The 20,499-nt window shown below is 36.3% G+C and overlaps 1 protein-coding gene across 2 annotated transcripts in view; it reads left to right on the plus strand.

The window, feature by feature from the left end:
* SEC22A (SEC22 homolog A, vesicle trafficking protein) overlaps positions 1-20,499 on the plus strand; it is a 66,610-nt gene that overhangs the window by 39,816 nt on the left and 6,295 nt on the right. Inside the window, exons 5-6 of one of the 2 annotated variants that reach the window (XM_046659324.1) lie at positions 1,778-1,920; positions 14,816-14,881. In XM_046659324.1, coding sequence (XP_046515280.1) covers positions 1,778-1,920; positions 14,816-14,881 — 209 coding nt within the window. The remainder of the gene's footprint in view (positions 1-1,777; positions 1,921-14,815; positions 14,882-20,499) is intronic. The other variant, XM_046659325.1, reaches the window with a different exon arrangement.

Consider the following 20,499-nt stretch of genomic DNA (forward strand, 5'->3'; position numbering starts at 1 on the left):
ACAGGTCTGGGGAGGGGATGGCGTGGGAGTAGGGGAACCTCCACTTTAGAATTTCCTTGCCACCGTGACTTGGCTCAGCTCCAGCCTCTCCTTCAACTTGACACATGCCTTGTCCTTGTTAAAGGAGGCTCGTCATTTGCTTTCATGCCTTTAAAAATATTTCTGGTCATTTTGAATTAATTTGTAAATCGTATACTATCCAAGAGGCAAGTGTTAGAAACCTAATAAATATTTAATTTATATATACATTTATTTCTTAAATAGATATTGATCAACACATTAAAATGGTAATATTTTTCCATTCAAGAATGGCCATAGCTTACTTGGCCATAAAAAGCTAAGGTTTTCTAGTTATAATACAGAGTATTATTTGGGTTTTTTGGTAAGGTAAACTTGTATACTTTAGAGGTATGATTTATATAATCTGTTTAGTTGTTAGGTGGTTTAATGCTTAGGGCGCATATTAAGGATTTCTTTTTTTCATCCAAAGCTAGTTCTCCCTTACTTACTGCTGAGGGGCTGGGAGGGAAGGAAGAGGGATACCAAACATGACTAATTGGTAGACCAATTGCATATATTTTTAAATTGTGAGTTTTTTTCCTCTAGTGATATAAAACTTGGTATAATACTTTACAAAGACATTTAATTTTTTATTTTCATATCAAAATCTCAAGGAACTTTATTGAGAGACCTTGTAGTTAGCTTGGGCCCAGAAGAAATTTAAGAAAATGTTATCCCGTATTAGCATTTTCTGCTCAACTTGAGGAGTAAATATTTTTTTGTGCTATGTGGATTTTTGTGTTTTTTATGAACTGTTTAGGGAAGCTTTTCTGCTGTAACGGCTGAATCTAAGTTGCAGAGATGTAAGCCCTTCCTTATATTAATGTTCCACCTCATTAACTTCATTGTTACAGCTTTTACACTTGAGTGATTTAAACAAGAAGATCTAAATGTAGTCCTGTTGTCCTCTCTCCCTCTGTCTCCCTGTGGAGGTCTAGATGATTATGTATTTAGTTTTCTGTTTTCATTTAGACTCTTGTTAATTCTATTAAGCACAAGATGATGATGAAGGGAAGCTATTGTATAACTAAATGTCTTCTGCTGCCACATCGCTGACAGATAAGGGAATGTGTTTGTAAAGATAAACTGGCCACTTCTTCAACTGGTGTTTTATCATTTTTACCTTCCATTGGTCTTCGGAGACTAGGAACTTGATAGCTATAAGACTCCATTCTATTGTGGAGTTCAGATCAGTGATTATATATGAGCTGTCACATCTATCCCATGGTATTTATAGCCCTGGAACCTAAATAAGGGAGAACTTTGCTTAAAAAGCAAGCTATGTTTGTCCTCAAAAACGTTTTCTAAGCATTTTCAAAAAAGTAGGAATTATGCAATGAATTGTCAGCAAAGTCACCTTTGCAAATATTTGCAACTACTTGCAAATAGTAGACCTATTTAGTCAGTAAGGGTTTTTTCTACATGATTGACTGCCAGATGTGAGTATGTCTTAGCACTATATACCCCACATGCAAGTTAGATGTCTTTGTTAAAAATGTAGAGAAAAAGAAATTAATGTAACTTGAATTCAGGGGGATGAAGCTGTCATGTTGTCAGACTTTTTGCTTTTTAAAAAATATTTAATTACTAAGATATATTAAATAATTTTATGAAGATTATATTTGACCTGTTTAAACTAAGCGGTGAATTCCATTTTACATTAGGTATTGACATGAGATATTGATGCTTATTTCTAACCATTTCTTTTATTTTCTAGCTCACCAGCGACTGGAGCCAGCAACTCTGTCAGGGATTGTGGCATTTATCCTTAGTCTTTTATGTGGAGCTCTGAATTTAATTCGAGGCTTTCATGCCATAGAAAGTCTCCTGCAGGTAACTGTGCTGTTTTTGCAATTTCAGGTGACTGTGCCTATTGATTCTACTTGTTACACAGTTGATTTGAATTGATTTGGGTATCAGTACAACTTACAGTGCATGCTGAGATTCTGTGTTCTTTATACCTGCCCTAGTCTCCCCTTCCGCTAAAAACACTGGTTTCTAGTGGGCTTCTTTGACCCAATTAGCTCATATTTATTATCTGTTCTGCAGGAGGCACTGTTTATAGGTACTCTTGGGACGCCAAGATATGTGTGACATGGGCACTGCAGTCTCAGGGCCTAGAGTTGAATTGGGGAAGCAAAGAAGTCCTCGAATAATAGCCAAGTGCACAGAGTTTGGAAGAGGAGCAGTCGGCATGAGTCAGGATAGGAGAGGAGGCTTAGTGGAGGAGGGTAAGCTGGGCCCGGAAGGATCTGAGTGGACACAGAGAGTGGAAGAAAGAAGGGAGCATTCATGGGCAGGTGTTTGTGCCACCTCTGGGTATTCCAACTTACCTGCTCTTTTCCTTTTTTGGTGGTGGCTACCTGTGAGACCACTGATTATTTCATGTATTGCCGACTATTTTGTTTTCCAGTGGAGATCTTCCAGAGACTGTGGCTTATCAGAATATACTAACTTTTCCTCTTATTCTTTTTGTAGACTTTTTGAAACTTCCTTTCTTAAAGTTTAGCATATTTCAAACTGCACAGCTTTCCTTTCCCTTGTTTCTACTTACTTTCTCAGAAGATTTTTTGACACTTCCACATTGTAAATTAGTTATTTTTGTTGCTGTTCAGCATTAAGCTCAGAATACCATTTGCAAAAATCTACTCAACACACCTTCTATTCTGTTTTTTTTTGGCAAGATTAGCCCTGAGCTAACATCTGCTGCCAATCCTCCTCTTTTTGCTGAGGAGGACTGGCCCTGAGCTCACATCTGTGCCCATCCTCCTCTACTTTATACGCAGGAATGCCTACCACAGCATGGCTTGCCAATCCGTGCCATGTCCGCACCCAGGATCTGAACCGGCGAACCCCGGACCGCCAAAGGGGAACGTGTGCACTAAACTGCTGCACCACCGGGCCGGCCCCTCTATTCTGTTTTAAAATTACTGTAGTTTGGGGAACATGCAGAGAGCACCATTCTGAATATCCTCTGAATGTCCTCAGCTGTTTGAAGTCCAGAGCAGAAGACATCACAGGTTCCAGGCAGCTGAGCTGTCCCTCGAGGGAGTGGGGGGTTTCTCGTGACTCCCCAGTTCTTCCTCCAAACATCCTGGGCCCTCAGGTAAAGCCCCTCTTCCCTTTCAGACACAGGACAGCTGGCTATTGTCCCTTGGTATTCTTGCCCCTGTTCCCTAGCCAGGTTAGCTTTATTCCATCATGAGTTCAATTTTGAGCCAGTTAGACAACCCGGCCAAAAAGAAACAAAGGCAATTTGGAGACTGCTGCCTGAAAAAAGCTAATAAATAAGATACTTTATTTTTTTTTTAACTTGATGTAGTGGAAAGAACAGTAGTGTAGGTGTGTGAAGAGTTGATTTTTGTTTGTGTAAGAGAGAGAGAGAGGATTGGCTGTAGCTCAGCTGCTGATTAGCTCTATGACCTTGAATAGCTCACCTTAGTTTCTGCTCCTCAGTTTCATTCCTTATAAAATGAAGGAGAAGGGTGGGTTTGATGAGTATTTCTGAAAGTATAGGACACATTTACCACCGGTTACACAATAGATGACTTTAGGTGGTAGACAGGTACACATTTTTAATTTTAAGAATTATGTATTTAATGTATATTAATGTGTAGAATCTATGTTTGGTAAAGGATACTAGTTTCTATTAACGGTAGAGATATAAAATTTCCCTTTTAAAATAAACTTTAATAAAAACTCAACTTTATGAAATTTGTTACATTAATAATGGTATAATTAGTATTTAGAGTTGGCAAAAATTGTGAAGGTGGTACTCTAAGGTTAAAATTCTATGGTTAAATTCTCTGGTTGTTTCAAATTAGCAAATTAATAAACAAGGTGGGAGAGATGGACTGGATAGAGAAAAGCTTTTATACCACAGAGTCTTAGCATCCCTGACTCAGAAGACAGCGCATAAATTGTGAAACCTGGGGCTTAGACCACATTGCTTTTAAGATAAAATTCAGACAAGACTGTCGTACCTCACAAAACCTGTTAAAGGAAATAATTTCTTTCAGGCACTCAGATATCTTATCATATGCTATCCTATCCTGTCCTCTTCCTGCACTGCTTCCCTTTTCCCTCCTCTGATTCACAACTTCAAAACTAAAGAAAGTAGTATAAACTACAGCTTTTCATGCTTTTGAGCTGCTACACCTCGCTAATGCCTGCCTTGATTCCTAAGTGTTTCATGTTCTCCCTCTGCCTCGTTGCATTTGAGGTCTTTTAGGTTTCAGAAAAACAATAATCTTACTAAACTAATTACCCCTATGTGTAACTAACTGATAGCTCTGATTCTCAGCCTATTTACATCTTAAAAAGACAACGTTACAGAACAATCTCTCTCATGAACATAGATGCAGAAATCCTCAACAAAATATTAGCAAATTGAATCCAACACTGTATAAAAAGAATTATACATCACAACCAAATGGGATTTATTCCAGGTATGCAAAGCTGGTTCAACATTTGAAAATCAATTAGTGTAATCCATTACACAAGAGTCTAAAGAAGAAAAATCATATCATATCAGCAGATGCAGAAAAAGCATTTGACAAAATCCAATACCCATTCATGATAAAACTCACAGAAAACTAGGAGTAAAGGGGAACTTCCTCCGCTTGATAAAGAACAGAAACCCTACAGCTGACATCATACCGGATGAGAAACTATGCTTTCTCCTTAAGAGTGGGAACAAGGTAAGGATGTCTCTCCTCTCACCACTCCTATTCAACATCATACCTGAAGACTTAGTTTTAATGCACTAAAACAAGAAAAGAAAAAAAAGAGTGTACAGATTGGGAAGGAAGAAATACAACTGTCTTTATTCACAGATGACATGATTTTCTATGTAGAAAATCTCAAAGAATGAACAAACTCCTGGAAGTAATAAGTGATTATAACAAGGTCACAGGATCCAAAGTTAATACACAAAAGTCACTTGCTTTCCTATATATCAGCAAGGAACAATTGAAATTTGAAATTAAAATCACAATGCTATTTATATTGGTACCCCTAAAAATGAAGCACTTAAGAATAAATCTAACAATATATATATAAGATCTCTATGAGAAAAACTATAAAACTCTGATAAAAGAAATCAAAGAAGATCTAAATAAATAGATATTCCATGTTCATGGATAGGAAGACTCAATTATTGTAAAGATTTTGGTTCTTCCCTACTTGATCTGTGGATTCAACACAATCCTAATCAAAATCTCAGCAAGTTATTTTGTGGATACTGACAAAGTGATTCTAAAGTTTATATGGAAAGGCAAAAGACCCAGAATAGCCAGCACAATTCAGAAGAAAAAAGAAGAAAATCAGAGGACTGAAAGTACCCAACTTCCACTTACTGTTAAGCTACAATAATTAAGACAGTGTGGCATTGGAAAAAGAATAGAGAGATCAGTGGAACAGAATAGAGAGCCCAGAAATATACCCACGCAAATATAATCAATTGATCTTTGAAAAAGGAGCAAAAACAATTCAGTGGAGAAAGGATTTCTTTCTAACAAATGGTGCTGGAACAGCTGGACATCCACATGCAAAAAAATGAATTTAGACACAGATTTTACACCTTTCACAAAAAAGTTAACTCAAAGGGTCGCAGGCCTAAATGTAAAACACAAAACTATAAAACTTATAAAAGGTAACCAGAGAAAACCTAGGTGACCTTGGGTTTGATGATGAATTTTTGGTACAACACCAAAATCGTGATCTGTGAAAGAAAAAATTGGTAAATTGGACTTAATTTAAAAACTTCTGTTCTTTGAAGGACATTGTTAAGAGAATGAAAAGGTAAGCCAGAGACTAGGGGAAAAATATTTGCAAAAACAGTTCTGACAAAGGGCTTGTATCTAAAACATACAAAGAACTCTTAAAACTCAAGAAAGCAAACAACCCAGTTAAAAAATGGGCAAAAGAACTGAACAAACACCTCACTGAAGTAGATATGCAGGTGGCAAATAAGCATACGAAAAGATGCTAAGCATCATATGTCATTAAGGAATTGCAAATTAAAACAACAAGATACCGCTAAACATCTGTAAAATGACAAAATCCAAAAAACTGACAATACCAAATGCTGATGAGGATGTGGAGCAATAGGAACTCTCATTCATTGTTTATGGGTATGCAAAATGATAACAGTCACTTTGGAAGACAGTTTAGCTGTTTCTCACAAAGTTAAACATAGCCTTACCATGTGATCTAGCAATCATGTTCCTAGGTATAGTTATCCAAATGAGTAGAAAACTTAGGTTCACACAGAAACCTGCATGTGAATGTCTGATCAGCTTTATTCATAATTTTGGAAAATTGGAAGCAACAAAGATGTCTTTCAAAAGGTGAATGGATAAACAAACTGACAATCCATGCAATGGATTATTATTCAGTAATAAAAAGAAAGAAGCCATCAAACCACAAAACGACACGACTAAACCTTAAATGCATATTGCTTAATGAAAGAAGCCAGCCTGAAAAAACTACATACTCTGTGTTTCCAACTATATGACATTCTGGAAAAGGCAAAACTATGGAGACAGTAAGTAAAAGGATTAGAGCTTGCAGGGGGTTAGGGGGAGGAAGGGATAAATAGTTGGAGCATGAGATTTTTAGGACAGTGTAACTGCTCCGTAACTGTAATGGTGGATACATGTCATTATACATTTGTCGAAACCCGTAGAATGTACAACACAAAGAGTGAACCCTAACATAAACTATGGACTTTAGTTAATAATCATGTGTCACTCTGGGTTCATCAGTGTAAAAAATGTACCACATTAATGCAAGATGTTAGTAATAGAGGAAACTGTGGACCGAGGAAAGAGCGGTTATACGGGAACTCTCTGTACTATCTGTTTAATTTTCCGTAAACCTGAAACTGCTCTGAAGATAAAAGTCTGTTAATTAAAAAAAAAAAAAAACCACCACACACCAGCATTAAGACAAAGACGGGAAAGGGAGGCATGTTCTCTGGGCTTGGATGTTCTTTTGATAGGTGTGGCTCCACTTAGCAGTTAAAGTACAGCCTGTCGCACCCAGCCTGCCCTTAGGAAACGGTGGATCAGGCCTTCTCTTCTCGTGCAGGGGCTTAGTCTTCCCCTTCACACAGGTTGGCGTGGACCTCAGAGCCCCAGCCAGTATAGAGCATGGGTTTGGGAATTCGATTCATGTTTCAAGGTCGGATGTACAATTTTGTGCCCTCTGAGAACAGTGGCCTTTTTGAGAAAGCCAGTGAGAGACGGACAGACCAGGTCTTCTGACCTTGCTCCCACCATTCCCTCTCAGCTCAGCCCCAACTACCCCCGCCAAAGATGGCTTGGAAAAATAACAATATATTTTAGTTACATAAATTTGCTTAAAGAAACTCTGGAAAGATAAGAAGGAAATAAACGTGGTAGGAACTGGACAGATGGGAAGCAGAGTGGGAATGAGACTCTTCACAATGTATATCTCTTTGCATATTATTTTTACTCTTTGAACCATTTGAATATATTACTTATTCAGATTTTAAATAATAAAAGTGAATAGTTATTAGCACCTGTTATGTAAGCAGAAAAAAAAAGACAACTTTTGTTAACCCAACTTAATAGATAGATTTTCAAGTAACAAAAGTTTTAGGCAGAGCAAAGTAAATATTTCTGTGGGGGCGTAAGCGGAACCTGAACATGTTCCCCAGGTTTCTCTAGCTTCTTCCTGCCTCTATCTTAGAGTCCACGGTTTCCCTAGAAGCTTCAAAGTTTTTTGTTTGTTTTAAGCAGTTCCTTTAAACTGCGGTGGTAGGGTGTGGAAGAGGCATGGGGTAAATTATGAATAGGGAAAAAGTTAGAGTGGTCTTTTTTATTAGTAGAGCATTTATAATTTGGGGACTCTCTGGATAGTTGTATCTTTAAAGATGTGTCTTTATGTTGATATGGAGTCCTTTCTTTTTCACAGTTGTCCTAGAGTAAATTTATTCCAACAATATTTCTTTGTCACTTGATCCAGAAAACTAAATTAGTCCATGTGGGATTCTTAGCTATCTGGAAACTAGGGGAACCTGGTTATGTTGTTCCCTTACCATTGTTCTAAATCTTTGTTCTGCGATAACCACCTGACGTATTCCGCATATACTCATCAGTAGTTGAGGTTCCTAAAACGGTGATGCTCAGAGAGAGGAGCAAGGGGACAACAGAGTACAGAGTTGGGGGCAGTGTAGTCCATAGGTAGTTTGTCACCCATTGGTACCTTTAAAAGATTTTCCAGCAGATTCTGATTCCCTCACCTAAATGAGAATCACTGTTTTGGGAAATTTACTGGACCAAAAATAGAGATTCATGTTGTTCCAGTCATTGGGGATTTTACATCTTTGTAGAGAAAAATGTTCTGGTAAGTGACCAGTGCTTGGAAATATTTTTCTTTGTTTTGTTATGAGGAGAAATGCGGAGCACTATGCAGTGTTGGACGTATCTGCCTTCTAAGGACTCCATGTCCTAGAAGATGGAATGGACGATAAGCAAAGGAGAAAATTAAATGTCAGAATGCAGAGGGGCACTGTGATAAACTAGAGTTTTAAGCCGGGTAGGTTTAGGGGTGCACACTAGGTTAATTTCAACAAGTGCATTCTTTATAGCCCGGATTAACCTGAAAGAAAATATATACAAAATTGGTGACCTGAGGTCTTTCGCTTTTAATTTCCCCTCATTAGGGTCTATTTTGTCATTGTCTTTGACTTGTATTGGGTAAAAGTCCTTTTTATTCTCACTAAAGCCATTGAATTTAAGATATACTCTTAGCCTTCTCTCTGGTTCATCGTTGTATTTTGTGTTAGGAATAATCTCTAGAGTTGCTGTAGACAATATTTGGTCAGTAAAAGTAGATCTTTTTGAAGTGGTCTGTTATGTAGATTTGAGTGCAAATTCCAGGACACGGGACTTAACCCTTTATCTATTTTGAAGTTATTTGCAGTGGTGTTGTTCAGATCATGGTGGTGACAGAGGAGGTGTAAAGGCCGTACCCAGATTAAGTGGCCTCCACCTTTCTCTAAAACTTGATTTAAGAGCAAAGGATTTATTTGGGGATCGTATTTTTAGATCTAGCTGAAAATATGTAGTGTATTTCCTGAGTGTGAGCAATATATCGATATTAAAGTTTACTTTTTTAAGGCTGTGAATTCTAAATACTCTTTTTGAATGCTAAAAATGATTCCCACATTTATCTTTTAGTATGTAATTTGATGCCTGAGGCACTTTTAAATTTGAAAACCCACATGAATCAACATTCCTGTATACTATTAATGTTGTTTGAAGATTCAGCACAAGTTTGTTTCTCCTAGATTAAAAAGCTGCCTCTTAGAGTGATAATGAGGGATTCATTAAAATATATAGCACCGAAGTTTTTCTTTGGTGTCTAAGTTCAGACTGGGGAGGTTTAGGATGAGTATAGTTTTTTTTAAGTTGATAAATTTGATTTGGTGTTCACAGTAATGTGTAAATTAGATGATTTTCACTCATTTCCCAACTTTGTTCTGAGTTTAGAGATGTTAGTAAGTTTATTGTCAGTTGGCACCTCATGAATGCATAAGCTTTTATCACATTGGGTTTACATTGCCTGTGTTCCTTTAAGGATCAGCCTTGAAACAATGGTATTAATTAGGCTGATGCCAACCTAGAAATAATTTGCATGTGGTGCAGTAGAAAAAAATTGAGTATTCTGAGATAGCAGTAGATATGCTGGCCTGGAAGTCAAGATACCTGGTTCCCATCTGCCAGTAACTAACTTTGTGACCTTGGATGGGTTACTTTACCTTCTTGAATCTCATTTTCCTATTATGCAAGGTGAAGGTTTTAGACTACATAGTTCAAAGACCACTTCAGTAGTAATGTTCTAAGCCTCTCTGATTCTAAAACTGTTTATGGTGGCCACTACAAAGCAGAAGTCATCAACTTGCTTTTATTCCTTGAGTTCTTTGTTTTCCATCGATTTGTTAATACCTTTTAAAGAAATTAGATACCTGTTAAACTCAGTGGAAGTATTTGTTTAATGGCATGATATCTTTGCTAAGATGCAAGGCTTGCTTTCTTTCAAAAGAAAAGTGTTTTTCCTGATTCTGTGCTCATTGTTAACGAATTGGGGAAAAATCTATAAGGAAAAAAAAAATCATCCCCAAATTTTCTTTGTTTTATATATATATATATATATATACATGCACATATATCTTGTATACATATCCATTATATAATTTTGTGTCCTTTTTCCACTTAAGATTAAAAAGTAAGTATTTCCCAATTATTACGACCATTTTTAATAGTATCATCTTATTATACTGTGTGGCTATTTTATGGAGCCTCTGTTTACCTCTTCATCTTTGCCTTTAAAAAAACATATTCTTGGGCTGGCCTGGTGGCATAGTGGTTAAGTTCATGCACTCCACTTTGGCTGCCCCAGCTTGCAGGTTCAGGTCCTGGGTGCAGACCTGCACACCGCTCATCAAGCCATGCTGTGGCAGCGTCCCACATACAATAATGCAGGAAGATTGTCACAGATATTAGCTCAGGGATGATCTTCCTCATGCAAAAAGAGGAAGATTGGCGATAGATGTTAGCTCAGGGACATTCTTTCTCACCAAAATATATATATTTTTTTATTTCCCTTTATTTGTTAGTTTTCAAAGCAGTATGTTGGTATCTTAGCATCCCCCAGAGGTGAATGTGAGGTTTTTAAAATTTTTATTTGTACTCCTTACCTCTGCCCGCACATGCCTCCATCTTTGCCTCTGTCTTCCCTCCTGCTCCCACTTCTTTCCCCTCTGTGAACCTCTGCCTCACCTGCCCCCAACCTCTAGCTATTTCTTCACCTACATTTCATCTGCTTTCTCTCCACTGGCTCTTTTTTCTCAGCCCATAAACATGCGGTAGGCTGCCAATCTTTAAAAAAACAAACAGAAAACCCAAAATACCTCTTGGTGTATGTTCTCCTCTAATTTTTTGAAAGAGTAGACTATATTTTGTTGTCCCCACTCTCTTACCTCTCCTCTCAGTCTACTGCGATCTCTTTTTTGCCCTCATAATTCTTTCAAACACTGACCAGTAAGCTCACCAGTATCCTGATTACCAAATATTGCAGCCACTCTTGAGACCTTGTCCTATGTGCTCTCTCTGCCTCCTCTCACATACTGTTCAATCTTCCTTTTAAAAATAATTCATTGTTTAGTTTCAAAAATAATGTTTATTTTAGAAAATTTAAAAGTAAATAAATCACTATTAATAGTTTGATGTGTTAGATTATTCTTCTTGGCATTCTCTCATCCCTTCATTTCCATGAAACAATTTTCTCCTGTTATATTTTTTTTCCTTTCTCTTGCTGTTCCTCAGTTTATTTGGTAAACTTTCTTCCTCCACCTGTCCTTTAAATAGTGGTGTTCTCCAGTGTTCTGTCCTTGGCTTTATATTCTTCTAACTATATCTTCTTCTTTGATATTTTTATAATGGCCTTTTTAAAGTAAAGTTAATACATGTGCATATACATACATCCACATATTTGCATACACACAATAAAAAGGGTACATGTTAAATTTCAAAGCCTGTAATTTTCACAATAAGTAATTTCTTGCCATTTTTCCTCTGCCGAATCAACCCCTGGTGTATGCTTCTAGAGAGATTATGTGCATATCCTGGTACATGTATTTTATATATTATGTAATTATTATTTTAAAATTATTTCTATTTACTCTTCATACCGATTTGCATCTTTTTCTACCTAACAGTATGTAGGAGATCATTTCATATCAGGATATAGACATCTATTACATTCTTTTTAGTGGATGCATAGCATTTTTTCATTTGTATCTTTTCCCCCCACTGCACAACATTTTATTTTGAAAGAATTCAAACTTATAAAAAGGTTTAAAAAACAGAACAATTAACATTGACCTGTATACCTACCTAGCTACCTCTCTTTCTTCCTTTCTCTATTTCCTTTTTTTGCTGAATCATTTGAAAGTAACATTATGGGTATCCTGACAGTTTGTTCCAAAAATATTAGATATGTATGTCTTAAGGACTGAGACATTCTCCTACATAATCACAATACCTTTATTACGCCAAAGAAATTTAAGATCAGTGCAGTATTATCTAACATAAAATCTATATTTGGATTTCCATAATTGACCCCAAATATCCTTTATAGTGCTTTTTTTCTCTCTCCATTCTAGGAGCCAGTCAAGAATTAAGACTTGCAGTTGGTTTCTTTCATTTAACTGCTATTGAAATAGATAACTACTAAGCTAGATCTCTAGGTCAAACTCTTTCCTGAAGCTGAGTTAAATATCTACTAAATATAATTATTTGGATGTCCCACTAGCAGCTCCAAAATAACATGTCCAAAATGAACTCAAGTTTTCCTGCTCTCAAATCTACTTTTCCTTCAATACTCCCAGTTTAATGAATGGTGTCATTCAAATGTCACCTAAACAACAAACCTTCGAGTCATCGTAGTCTCTTCCCTTGTTGAGACTGCACGTGCTTTGCCTGGAATTCTCTTCCCACCCTGTCTGCCTTGTCAGTTCATCCATCAATACCCAGAATAAGCTTTACTTCCTCTGACAAACCTTGCCTGACCCTTTTTAATCCAGGCAGTGTTAGATATGTCTCCAGTAGGCTCCCTTAGTACCCTGTACACACACCTCTCTTGTCAGCTGTCACTTTGGGTGGGAACTGTTGGTTTATGCATCTGCTTTCTTGAGTAGAGCCTGTGCTCCCTGAGTTAGTGTGGACTTAATTGGTTCTGTCCTGAATCTAGTAACACTGTACCTGTCCCATAAGTGCTTAATAAATATTTATTGAATGGAAGCGTGTGTTTATCAATAATCTTCTCTTTAGCAAGGAGAAATAAAAGTTTTTCAAGCTCAACTCAATTTAGCATGCACTTGTTGAATTCCTACTATGTGTACAGTTTCTTGCAAGTAGTAAGATTTATTTTCTGTCTTGAAGAAAGGTTAGGGTCTAATTGAGAAGATAAGGCCAGTAGCCTAGAGGTTTAAGCAATCCTGAAAGCTAATCTAATCATCCGATGAATGATGTAGACAGTAACCTCAGGGAGAGGGAAGTTAATGAATGTTTTTAGTTCTTACTGTGTGCCAGTTATTGTTCTATGTGTTTGCAAATGTTATTTAACCTCTACAACTTTGATTTTTCAAAAAGGAAATTGAAGTTAAATAAATAATCTAAGATCGTACAGCTAGTAGTAAAGTTTGAACCCAGATTTGACTCCAAAAACACGCTCTTAAGTGTTCCAAAGGCCATTAAGAGAGTTATAAAGTGATAGTGTAGAGGAAAAATAATATCCAATTGTAGGACAATAATTAAATCATGGTATATCCCCACAATGAAAGGTTACATATTCGTTACAAATCACGTGGTTAAGGAGTATTTAGTATCTTGAGAAAGTGTTTATAATATGAAGTACTGAAAGACAGTATATAAAAGTATGATTCCACTTTTTAAACATACATATACTTTTGTACATAAAAGGTTTGAAGGAAATACATGACATGGTTAGCAGTAATTCTCCCATAGTTGTGGCATTATAGACTGTATGAATTTCTCCTTTGTAAAAATCCGGTTTCCAAATTCTCTGCAATGAACATGAACTTTTATAATCAGAAAGAAGATCATTCAAAAAATAAAGGACTAAAGAAGAAAATAATCAATCAGAACTTATTTAAAGTCTTAGAATTGTTAAAAGAGGAAAGGTTTCGTGTTGACCTTCTCTGCCTCTCGGGTGGAACTGACCTAAGCATCTCAGACAGATTAATGTTTCCTATTTCAAGATCATCTCACTAGGATAAGCCACTCTTCCTCTGCCTTGCAGTCAGTTCTGTTGCCCAATAGCAAGTGGAAAAGGAATTTTCTCTTTATATTGTTTCATGAAGACATGGTCATGAGAGACACTTCCATGTCTTATGGAAGTTTTCATTGTATAAAGATGTTTTCTCTGAAATAAGGGATGAATTTAATGCTCCTGCTTGGAAGAAAGAAATTTAATGCTCCTGTCTGGTCTTTATGTTCTACTTCATAAAAACATTGAAGGAAGTGATAAATGTGGATCTTTAAGGGGAATCAAAAAGGAATAGGAAAATACGGATTGTTACATGTCTCCATTAGTTTTCTTTTAAAAGAAATGCTCTATGCATTATCTGTCTGTTTTTCCTCTGGGTGGCTATTTTTCTAGCATAGCGTGTATGACTAACTTTTCTCATTGGGATTTAGCACACTCTAGTGGACAGTAGCTTTTCAGTTTTTTTAAAAAATCATGTCAAATTACTTTATTGGACAATTCCGTGATGTGCTTACTAGATAGTAAAGTTTGTCAATATTTATTTGAGTCAAATAGTGACCTAGTGAGCAGGACTACCTTTATAGGCCACTGGGGTGTTGTGCATTTTTGTATGGTTTCTTTAGTATAGAGAAGAGAGGCTTTTTACATTATATAGAAACTTTTTCCCATTGGCTTTCGTCTTCTCTTGGGTAAAATGAAATTGATTGGGAGGCCAAGACATGGAGGAGCTCTGGTAGTCTTTCTCTACCTTACACTCCTTGGTTCTTATGATATATTTTATGTTTCCATTTTAGGACTTTTGAGAATTTTAGTATTCTACTTTGTGAAAAATTTGACCGTTTGTGCATAAACGTTGTTGTGTCCTATCACTATGGATTGTTTCTTGAGGTGGGCTTCCACCAGAAAAAAAGTAATTTTTATTTTGTTTTTGCAGAGTGATGGTGAGGATTTTAATTACATTGTTGCATTTTTCCTCGGAACTGCAGCCTGCCTTTATCAGGTAGGTTCTCTTCCATCTTTTAAGAAACACTTTTCCATTATTATTATTGAGGTTATCAATTCTAATAGTTGCTTGGGTACTTTAAATAAATAAAAATAGTGTCTGGGTTCTTTGCCTCCCTTTTCATTGGAGACTCTCTTAGCTTCGTGATGTAGATCTGCATTTTGAGTGGGTATAGATCCCAGCGAACTCAGCGTTCGCCCCATCCTGTGCTGGGCGTCAGTGGCAGTATGTCATCTGCCTGTGGCAGTAAAGGCTACTCCTAGATTTCCTGGTGACTGATTATTCAGCTTCCAGGCTCTGCTTATACTCCAGGCTGAGGATTTTGTACTTTGGGGAAAGTCTTTGAATAGGAAACAGAAAAAGCAGGATTTTAGGATATTTAATGTAGCAGTGATGCCTAGGATGCATTGTCAGAGCAGAGAGATCAGAAGCAAGGAAATTAGTTGGGAGGTGATTACATTACTTCAGGCAGAGGGTAATGAAAGCATAAACCATGGCAATGATAGGAATAGAAAACAAAAGGAGAGACTCTCCGAGAGTCTGCTGAGAAGGAAGACTCTAGGACTTGGAGACAGAATAGATACGAGACTCAAGACTCGAAGGAGGAGGTTTTGCACCTGGGTGATAGGGAGATGGGTACTTGCATTTCCAGGACCAGAGGAGGCACAGATTCCTAGGGAAGGGAAAGGTAACCATGCCAGTTAGCCAAACTCATGAATGTCTTGGCTAAAACACATTAGAGCAAGCAAGCTCTTTTGACCTAACTTTTATAAGTCACACATTTCTCTGGTTTGCATAGAAAAAACGTTCGAAAGATTCACGCCTGCAAATAAAAGGCTACCTAAAACTCAGTAGAAGACTTTAGGGAAATACTTTGAATATGTGCATTTGACTCTTATGTAAAGACATATAAGAAATTTTAGTTTCACTGGCCCCATTTTTTAGAATCCCCTAATTTTTCTTAATCATTTATGTTATTTCCAGAAATTTTTTGTCAGATTTGATAGATTTAATTATAATATTTTATGAAATGTGAAAACTTGTATTTTTTAATGTCACAAGTGATTTGCTTTGTGAGGTATTCTTGTGTAGATTTTCTACTTTAATTTCTACAGTCCTGTCATAGAGAGGATATAATCTCCTTTTTGAAAATGAGAAATCCAAGGCAGTTTCAGCACTAGCAGGGGATCACACAGCCAGTAAGGGGTGGTGTCAGGACTTAACCCTGAGTCTTCTGATTTTAAATATCATGTTCTTTCCACTATATCATGCTGTCTCTATATTTGTATAATTTTTATAATGCTATAAAATTATAATTTTATAACTTTTATGTGCATTTTAACAATGTGAGGTAAACATTAACTTTAAAATAATTTCATGAACAATTATGCTTATAAAATATGCTTTTGGTTGTTTTGTCTTAATGAAATAATTTTAAATGCTAATAACAATAGCAAAATGTATTGAGCTTACTGTGTGTGAAGCCCTTTACATTCCTTGTACTGTTGCATCCTCACAGAAAGCCCCACACGAATCCTGTTATCTTGATACGCTGTTTTTCACTGAGGCCTAGACAGTTCTTATAGCCAGTCTGACTTGAACGCAGGTCTGTGTGACTCCAGAACCAGTGCTCTTGCCTACAGATACACACTTCTGTTACATTCAACAGCTGAAAAGAGTTCTAAGAGTTGCCTTACGGTGGAGCGTCACTCAGGTGTTCTTTTACTTGAGAGAAGTAAACAAATTCATGCTTTAAAAAAGGAAAGCAAGAAACCAGTTTCCTTCATATTGACAGGCATGAAACTGCATACTTTCCAAATATGCTGAGCAGAGTGATAACAATGCTGTTTGTTTCTGCAGTAAAACTTAGATGATTACATTTTACCATATAACATGCTCTGTCTCCAGTTGTCAGGATATTTTCTAATCCCTTTTACATCAGACCTCAAAGGCCACTGCTACATGGTTTGTTGCCTGTTTCTCCAGGCTGTGAGTGCTAATGGAAGCACAGAGCTCAGCCAGAGAAGGGTAATCTTGATATGGAACATTTCAAATAGGAAATCAAAGGATCTGTGAAGAAACTCAAGACTGTTCCTTTTCCTTCAACATTTTATTTTGAAAACTTACAGAAAAGTTGAAAGACTAGTATACCTAGAGTCACCAACACTTGCTTTATCTTACTCCCTGTGTGTGCATATAGTGTGTGTGTTAGCCTATAAAGTAAGTTGCAGACAAATATGTATGTGTAAAGTTGTTTTTCTTATTAAATTTATAATTTTTAGATGATTATAGATTCACATGGAGTTGTAAGAAAGACCCTATATAACCCTCACCTGGTCCCCCCCCCAAAGGTACCATCTTGCCAAACTGTGATACAGTATCACAACCAGAATATTGATGTTGATGCAGTCAAGATATAGAACATTCCTATCACCACAGAGACCCCTTGTGTTGCCCTTTTATAGCCACATCCACTTCCCTCCTGTCCCTTACTCTCTGGCAACCACTAATGTGTTCTGTCTTTCTATAATTTTCTCATTTTATGTATGTTATATAAATATAACCATATAGTATGTAACCTTTTGTGATCAGCACTTTTTTACTCAGCATGATTATCTGGAGATACATCCAAGTTGTTGCATACATCAATGGATTTGTTCCTTTTTATTGCTGAATGGTATTCCATGGTATGGATGTACCGCAGTTTGTTTAATCATTCACCTTTTGAAGAACATGTGAGTTTTTTTCAGTGTTTGGCTGTTAGAAATAAAGCTGTTTAAACATTCATGAACAGGTTTTTGTGTGAACACAAGTCCTTATTTCTCTGAGATAAATGCCCAGGACTGCAGTTGCTAGGTCATATGGTAGTTGCATGCTTAGTTTTGTTGAGAGTAGCATAGTAGTTTTGTTGTAGAGTAGCATACCATTTTACACTCCCACTAGCATTGTGTGAATGATCCAGTTTCTCTGCACCTTCTCCAGCATTTGGTGTTATCACTATTTTTCATTTTAGCCATTCAGATAGGTGTTTCCTGATACCTCACTGTGGTTTTAATTTTTGTTTCCCTAGTGGCTAATGATGTCAAACATCGGTTTGTGTGCTTGTCATCTATGTATCCTCTTGGGTGAAATGTCTGTTCATGTCTTTTGCCTATCTTCTAACTGGATTGTTTTTTTACTGTCGAGTTTGAGAGTTCTTTGTATGTTCTAGACATTAGTCCTTTGTCAGATAAGTAGTTTGCAAATAGTCTCCAAGTCTGTAGCTGGCCTTTTCATTCTTTTAACTGGGTCTCTTGCAAAATAGTTTTTAATTTTGATAAAGTTCATTTTAGCAGTTTTTCCTTTTATGGATCATGTTTGTGGTATCAAGTCTAAGAACTCTTTGCCTACCCCCAGATCCTGAAGATTTTCTCTTATGTCTTTTTCTAAAAGTTTTATAGTTTTGTGTTTTACATTTAAGTTCATGATCCATTTTGAGGTAAGTTTTGTGTAAGATTGTATAAGATGTGAGACTTAGATTAGATTGAGGGGTTTTGAGTGTGTGTGTGTGTGTGCCAATGAATGGATGGCGAGTTGCTTCAGCACCTTTTGTTGAAAAGGCTATTTTTTTCTCCACTGAATCGCTTTTGCATCTTTTGTCAAAAATCAATTGGGCATATTTGTGTGAGTATATTTCTGGGTTTTATATTCTGTTCCATTGATCTGTGTGTCCATCCCTCTGCCAGTCCCACATAGTTTTGATTACTGTGTCTATATATTATGTCTGAAGCTGAATTTTCTTAATAGTTATAGGGTTATTCAAATTATCTGTTTTATAACGGGTGAATTATGGTAGTTTGTGTTTTATAAGAAAGTGGTCCATTTCAGCTGTTACCAAATTTATGTGTGTGGAATTGGTGGTAGTATTAACTTACTGTCCTATTGATGTCTGTAGGATCTGTAGCGATAGTCTCTGTTTTATTCCTCATATTGGTAATTTGTATCTTCTCTCTTTTTCTTTGTCAGTCTTACTTAATTTCCTTGATCTTTTCAAAGAAACTGCTCTTTGTGGTTTTTTCCCCCTGTTTTCTACTTTATTGATTTCTGTCCTTTTTTTATTTTCTTCCTCATGCTTACTTTGCTTTGGGTTTATTTGGCTCTTCTTTCCCTAGGTTCTTGAGATGGGAGCTTAGATGACTCGTTTCAAAATGTTCTCTTTTGTAATGTATACATTTAGTGTTATAAATTTTCCTCTTAGCACTTTGTTAACTGTGACCTATAGATTTTGATATGTTGTATTTTCATTTTCATTTAATTCAGTGTATTTAAAAGTTTTTTTCCTTGTGACTTCCTCTTTGACCTATGGATTATTTAGAATTGTGTTTCTTAGTTTCCAAGTGTTTGGAGATTTTCCAGTTTTCTTCCATTATTGATTTCTAGTTTGAGTCCATTGTGGTTGGAAAACACACTCTGTGTGATTTAATTCTTTTAAATTTGTTGATGTTTGTTCTATGGCCCAGAATACAGTCTATCTTGGGTGTATGTTCCAAGGGTACATGAACGGAATGTGTATTCTACTGTTATTGAGTCAGTGTTCTGTAAATGTTGATTAGGTCCTATCAGTTGATGGTGGTGTTGAGTTTTTCTGTATTCTTGGTGATTTTCTGTCTAGTTGTTCTATCAGTTGTTGAGAGAGGAATATTGAAGTTTTAAGCTATAATTGTGGGTTTGTATATTTATCGTTTCAGTTCTGTCAGTTTTTGCTTCACATATTTTGCAACTCTGTTATTTGGTTTGTACACATTTAGAATTGCTGTGTCTTCTGGATGGATTGATCCGTTTATCAGTCTATAATATCCCTGTCTATCCCTGATTATTTTCTTTGATTTTTTTTTTAGTGAGGAAGATTGGCTCTGAGCTAACATCTGTTGCCAGTCTTCCTCTGTTTTGTATGTGGGACAGCATGGCTTGATGAGCAATGTGTAGGTCCACACCAGGGATCCAAACTCATGAACCCTGGGCCACCAAAGCAGAGTGTGTAAACTTAATCAGTACTCCATCGGGCCAGCCCCTCTTAAATATTTTTATATTTATGTGACATTGATATAGCCTCTCCTGCTTTCTTTTGGTTAATGTTTGTATGATATATCCTTTTCCTTACTTTTACTTTCAATTTGCCTATATCATTTGAAGTGAGTTTGTGGTAGACAACATAGAGTTGATTTGTTTTTTAATCCACTCTGCCAATCTCTGTCTTTTAATTGTTGTATTTAAACCATTTACATTTAATGTAGTTATTGATATGTTAGGGCTTAAGTCTGCCATCTTATTTTTTGTTTTGCATTTTTATGTTTTCTTTTTCTTCCTGTGGTTTACTTAAACATTTTTTAGAACTCCATTTTGATTTATCTGTAATGTTTTTGTATCTCTTTGTATAGCTTTTTAAATGGTGGCTCTAGATATTACATTATACATACTTATCGCAGTTTTCTGGTATTGTCATTTTGCCAGTTCAAATGAAGCATAGAAACTGCACCTTCCTTTATGTGCCTTTGATTTCCTCTGTTTATAATATAATTGTCTTAAATATTTCCTCTACATATACTTAAAACCACATCAGACAATGTTACAATTTT

Source organism: Equus quagga, chromosome 4 (genome assembly GCF_021613505.1).
Source record: "Equus quagga isolate Etosha38 chromosome 4, UCLA_HA_Equagga_1.0, whole genome shotgun sequence".
NCBI lineage: Eukaryota > Metazoa > Chordata > Mammalia > Perissodactyla > Equidae > Equus > Equus quagga.